Below are 6,463 nucleotides of genomic sequence, written 5' to 3' on the forward strand. Positions count from 1 at the left end.
GGGAGGGAGTGTGTGAAGACAGCGCCGCCCGGCTGCAGCCTCGATGACAGCTGATCGCGCGCCGGTGACAGCTGATCGGCCGTCGCCGACACTTCATCCACTGCCGCCGCTGACACCTCATCGCCGGCCGCCCTCCGCCACTCACAGCCCGCCGTCCGCCGCCGCTCAGTCGCCGTCCGCCGCCACTCACAGCCAGCTGTCAGGTGAGCAAGTCTGCGGCTTGAATCCTGTGCCCGGGTCTGCCAAAGGAGTGTACCCGGGCACAGGATTCCAAAACCGGACTGTCTGGGTCATTCCCGTACGGGTGGCAACCCTAGGTAAGTAACCAATTAAAACCAATCCATGTGACTGAACTCCCATTGTCTTCAGCAAAGAGCAGCTCTAAGTATTGTTTTATTTGAGTGCAGGGAAGACAACTTTGTTTTATTGCTCCATTGACTCTTTGTGCCTAGACCTACTACTATCCCCATCATGTAACAAGCATCCCCAAAGTGTTCTTGTCCTTCATGCCGATCATGACTTTCCGGCCTCATTTACTGCTCTTCTGATACCTATAGATCCACATTGTGATGGCCCCAGGGCATGCTAAGGAAGGATGGTGTTGATGGAATAAGAAAGCAGAACATTGATGGACATGATGAAGGTGACCTGGAGCAGATACAATCAAAGAGCAGCGAGTATTCTCTGAGAATAACCAAAATACTTCTGTGCTTTGGTTGTATTTATTAGATAATTTAAAAAAATCAGTAACTAACAGCCAATACAAACACGCATGGGGCAATACTGTCCTCTCCTACAATCACAGGAGTAACGGGACACAAAGCAAGTACCTGGCTACAATAAAAGGTATGACAAATATAAGACACGCTGGCTGCCCCACAGCCTTATTTTACATGATGTATGTATGTATGAGTTAACACTGATAAGTACTCAGGATTTAAACACCTTAAGTTATGTGTTTGGTAAATAGGAATAGCTTGAAGTTTTCTTTTGTTGGGACCTGTAGAGACATTCCTTGGCAGCATGGATCCACCCAGTGAGAATCTCAGAAGAACATGTCATTTGTAACAGTCTACAGTCAGAGAGATTAGTAAGTCACATGGGTTGGTACAGCACCGGCACACTGTACTGCTCTGGACATCCAGGGTGCTCAAGAGCCTTTCTGTTTTGAAATGATCCTGAAATACAGAACAGAAGGGTTCAATTGAAGCAAAAATGTCCCCAAACCGGGCCAATTCACAGCATGCAGCATTGTTACAGAACGGTAAACATGGGGAGGAACTGCAACTCAAGAATTAACTCTTGTAAATCCTCCATTGCGTCTATAATTCTGGCCTGATCACCTTCCAACCAGCACAGCCGTTCTATACCTGTTCTGTGTATTGATTGGTCTGTCTGCTAGCCCTCCATTCTGTTAGAAAGTGTCCCATAGACTTGAATGGGATGTACCTGTACTGTAGGAGCACAGGCAGCACCATCACTGGATTGTTACTGGTGGGGGTGTAGGCAATGCGGAGGCTGCTGCACTCAAAGCGCTAAGAAAGCACCTGGGAGGAGGAATGGGGTGGTTCAGCTTCAGGGTAGTTTTAGGGAGCTAGGGAGGGTTTACATCATTCATAACCTGTCCTCTACAGTAAAAATATAAGGGGTTTGGTTCATTTTAAGTTGCTTGTTTGGAAGTTTACAAGTTTTTAAATAGCTTGCGTTATTATAGTTTAGCTATAAACAAACGTTGTCTTATAAACATTTAGTATATGACAAAGGACTCCCAAAGCACTGTGGGCTATCTAGAGCCAGCATAGCACAAGCTGGCTGCCTTGAAGCTGGATTTCTCTAACTGAAACCTGCGACTGAGCTGACTGATAGGGAATGTGACATTCCTTTGACTTATTCAGCCTTTATTTTTTTTTAACAGCTGGCTCCAGCAAACCTAAAGCTTAAAGTAGAACTATGGTCAACCATTCTAGAATATGCGCTGCAGCACTTGAAGCAGTAGCTGTCAAAATCCATTAGCCCAGTGGAGAGGATTCCTCGTTCTACGCTGTTTAGCATGGATGGAGGAATCTGTCAGATTTCTTGTGCTCAGCCCTCGGGTGTATGGCCAGCTAAAGGCTCAGTCAGGGAAGGTAAATAAACTTTAAGTCATCCATAATAAAGAAAACAGGTAATCTTTTTATTCCCTTTGATGTGAACCTGTCTTCTGATAACAGTTTGGGGTGTTTTAGTGGTTGTGACATGTGTGGTAGATCTAACAAACTGCAGAAGTGGAAAGACACTTTAAGTCAATCACATTTGATTGTTTTGTTTGTTATGTGTTCCAATTCACATATTATACCTACAAATATTTCTTACCTTCTAGATGTGTCTTTGGTGAAGGCCTTTGTGCAGTTTGCAGGCTACTCAGAGCAGTTTGAATGTGAATTTGAGGGACAAACCAAGGGACAGACTCAGCTTCCTCTCAATAACATACAATGCCTCCAAGTATTTAACCCTTTGTTACTACAGAGTTATAGATGATGAAATCTGCCAGCACAGTACAGACAGGGTTAATCAGAGTAAACTTAAACTTCACACAGCCCCCTCCTTAACGTCACATAGGGGGAAGCTACAGAGGCTTTTTAAGCAAGTAAAAAACACTTAAAACATTAAAAATGGCTGCTTACATTTTTAAGTTCTGCGATGTGAATGACAACATGTAACAGAAATAGGTGTTATCCCAATGTGAATGTTACAGTGGACACTTAAAGTGTATTTCCACTTTCACAGCCAGATTGGGATAACACCTATTTGATATTTGTTACATATTGCCATTCACATTGCATGAGCTAAAACATATTCACAAATGCTCCTTGTAGTTTAAATTGCTTGTTTTTTTTTAGAGTTAAAATGTCTACTTGCTTCTCCTTGTAATATTAGGTGGGGTTGTGAGAGGTGAGGGATTTGTTAACCCTGTCTGTACTGTGCTGGCTGATTTCATTATGCTGTAGATTGGAACACTGCCTGCCCTAACAATGGCTTGAAGGATTACAACCTCGGCTTCTCCATTGTATGTTACTGAGATGAACTCAATCCTCAAGTTTCTAAGTCTTTCTATAAGGACAGATCACTGTGAAGGTGCTCAGAAAAACCTGGAATCAGCCACATTTCCTGCTGCAACCAAACATATAAAAGGTAAGAAATATATATATTTTTAAATTATTTTTCGGCATGCTGTATGAATGGGAAACCATAATACATATCAACTAGAAATAGACCCCTGTGATAGCAGCAACACTAAAATAATATGATATTATTGAAAATTTTTTGTAAGTTTGTAACCATGTGAGGCAGATGAAAGGAAAACATTTTGTAACAATGAAAACTTGGAAAGAAAGAAGGTGTTGATGTAACATTGATGGCTGTGTTATTGGTGTACACAGTATTGCAGCAAGGGGAGGGGGGGGGGGGGAGGGAAGGGAGGGGGGGGGGGAGAGGGAAAGGAGAAAGAGGGGGAGAGAGAGAGAGGAATAATAATGACTATCCTGAACCAGACTAGCTTTCTAACATCTGCACCGCACTGTCACCACCCGATACTTGTCACTGAGACTGTCACTACACCTATTATCAGGGTTTCCTCATGTCATGGAACAAGCTGGTGATGAGGTAAAGGCAGGGCTGCAGGCATTGACTCTCCTGAGACTTTGGACTTTTATCAGGACCTGTGTCACTTACTGCTGACTCGGCTCATTCCTCACATTGATCTATACAGAGACATATCTAGTCCTGGTAAGAAGAACCAAGATCCCCGGTACAAGTTCCAGCATTTCCAGTTAGTCACTGGGCCTCCACACCCTGTGGTGTCTTACTGAGGCCTCACATTTGTGCTAGATTCCAGCTAGGCCTCACCTCATATACACAAGTTTGTTACAGCAGGTATCTTCACGTACAACTTTCACACATTGAATACAGCAAACAACTGAAATTTGCTCAAGTTCTCTCAGGCCCCACAGGTGAGACCTACCTCCTGCACCTGTTACATATAACCTCAGGATTCTGCCACTAGCTCTCAGTTGTCCCCCCTCACATACAGCCAGCCTCCATTTTGTATAGTATGACCTAAATACAATGATTGCACTCAAAGCATGTTTATTCCATTTTTTTGTGTCTGGAACGGGTAGACCTGAGGCGTATTCAGTTGCTCAGCCGCTGCAAGTGCTGAGTTGGCAAACCACCGCTGAACGCTGTGCTGCAAGTCAGCGTTCAACACTGCTAACTTGGCACTCGCAGCAGAAGTGAATGTGTATGCAGAGCGCTGAGTGTGACAGAGAAAGTGGGGACAGAGCACAAGTGGCCATTGTAACTGTGGGCACACCTGGCAGCACTGGAGAAAGGTGCCTGAACCCTTATGGAGGAAATCAATTCAGTATGGGAGCCTGCGATTTAATTCTTTTTTTTGGACAAGCACACTAAATATTTATTAGAAAATTGTATTTATTAGTCAAAAATATTATCCTCCGCCATTTTCCTTAGCACTGTGCAGCCGAAGTGTTCAGTGAAGCTGCTGCAGCGAACTGAAGTGCTGCAGAACAGCTATTTAGCACTTGGCTAAGGAACTCAACAATACGCCTCAGGGTATCCAAACTCTGGCCCTCCAGCTGCTGTGATACTACAAGTCCCATGAGTCATTGTAAGACTGACAGCCGCAGGCATGGCTCCCAGGGTCAGGTGCATGATGGGATTTGCAGCTTCCCCAAAGCTGGAGTGTTGAAGTTTGGCTTCCCCTGCTGTAGAGTGTGACCAGACCTTTTCTGTGCCCCTTCATTGGAGTATTAATTCTCAATAGAACTGAACGGAATGGAATTTGTGGCATACATACGTGAGACCTGACAATGAAGATTCTGAAGAGACTGGGTGGTGCACAGCAAAGACTTGGATTGGGAATAAAAGTATGAGACTTGTCAGGGGGGAGGAGGGGAACCATGGGGTATAATAAGTGTAACCCCAACAAATGCATTAATATCTACATGTTTTTAAATATTCTGATTGAATCTGTTTATACATTTATGAACTCAGTTATTTCAGCCATATTAAGAGATAACAGTGACACAAGAATGTAATATAATGTTAAAGGGACCCTCTCTCTAAAGTGATAATGGCTACTTATGTGCTGAGATGAGGTGGTCACACACATCTATTAGAGGGGCAAACCTAACTAAAGAAGAACAGTGAGTCATTGGTCCATAGCTGAATGCAACCCGACGTACTGTGGTCCTGTATGTGACTCCTCCTTTCTCCATTGGAAAGGAGTTCTGCACACTGAGGTTTTCTACAAATTGCCAGCAGTGCTCAAACTAAGCTGTGCACGGCCTTCATCCTATAAGGTTTACAGCAGCATAGAGGCGACACTGCCTTCCACATGAATGAAAATGTAGAGCTCAGAGCAGACATTATGTGATATTACACATTTCATATATGTGATAAACATACCAGCAAGTACAGAATAAACTACAAGCGACAGGCAGGTATGAGAACGTGACCCTCATACGGTGAAGATACCACATTGTCATATGTCTGGATAACAATCATAGGTAAATGACAGAATGATACCACAGTCACCACTTCCAGTACGTTACCATACCTGTATCCCGCCATATTGTTCCCCTCTGCTGCATTAACAAGGAAGGAGAAACACAAGTACTCATACAATTTGCTCCTGTGTGTAGTTCTCTTTCTGTTGCAGATATTCTCTATCAGACCACCAAAACCCAAATGCTTTCTGCACGAGTGTTAGTTAACATTCACAAATGTTTTGGGAAGTTGCCAAAATAAAAGATGTTTGGGTTTTCTTATTGATAAACAAAGGCTGGAATGTAAGCCATGTGATCCCTGAGGGAGTGGTCTACAGACAGAGCAGGCCAATCAGGACTCTGTGAGAGAGAGCATATGACTATTGTTGTCTATGCAGATTAATGTCACCGAGGAGTAATCGGACAAAGTGCAATATAAACATGTGGATTAGCATACTAGTGATAACAATTCGCACACACTGGTGAATGTTACAATAGTACATATTATAAGAAGCTTTAGCCAAAGGCGATATGAAATCAGTTTACATAATATCAGTGGATGGCCTGTCGGTGTTACTTTGCTATCAATGTGAGTCCCAGACGTCCCATCACTGAAGTGTAAAGGTGGCCATACACTCTACAACCATGGCAAGACTTTAGTCTTGCCATGGTTGTAAAGGGATTAAAAAAAACGTACGATCTGCCCATCTTGGACAGGCAGATCGCACTCTCGATCATCGCAAGCCCGCCCCCGATGACCGCAATGCTGAACGGGCAGTGTGCGCGTGCGCACACCGGCCCGTTCGGCATTTGTCTTCCGAGCACCGTTCTAACCAGCCGAGAATCGTACGATTCCCGGCTGGTTTTCGAACATGCTGGTTCGACGGAAGACGTGCGACCGTACAGTAGAAACGGTC

The 6,463-nt window shown here is 44.0% G+C and overlaps 1 protein-coding gene across 1 annotated transcript in view; it reads right to left on the minus strand.

The window, feature by feature from the left end:
- Positions 1 to 1,101: 1,101 nt before the first annotated feature.
- SLC35A2 (solute carrier family 35 member A2) overlaps positions 1,102 to 6,463 on the minus strand; it is a 28,727-nt gene continuing 23,365 nt past the window's right edge. The window contains exon 5 of the mRNA XM_018559182.1: positions 1,102 to 1,178. Within this exon, the coding sequence (XP_018414684.1) occupies positions 1,151 to 1,178 (28 nt within the window). The 3' untranslated portion in view covers positions 1,102 to 1,150. The remainder of the gene's footprint in view (positions 1,179 to 6,463) is intronic.

The sequence above is a fragment of the Nanorana parkeri genome, unplaced genomic scaffold (genome assembly GCF_000935625.1).
Source record: "Nanorana parkeri isolate BGI_ZX_2015 unplaced genomic scaffold, ASM93562v1 scaffold380, whole genome shotgun sequence".
Classification (NCBI taxonomy): domain Eukaryota; kingdom Metazoa; phylum Chordata; class Amphibia; order Anura; family Dicroglossidae; genus Nanorana; species Nanorana parkeri.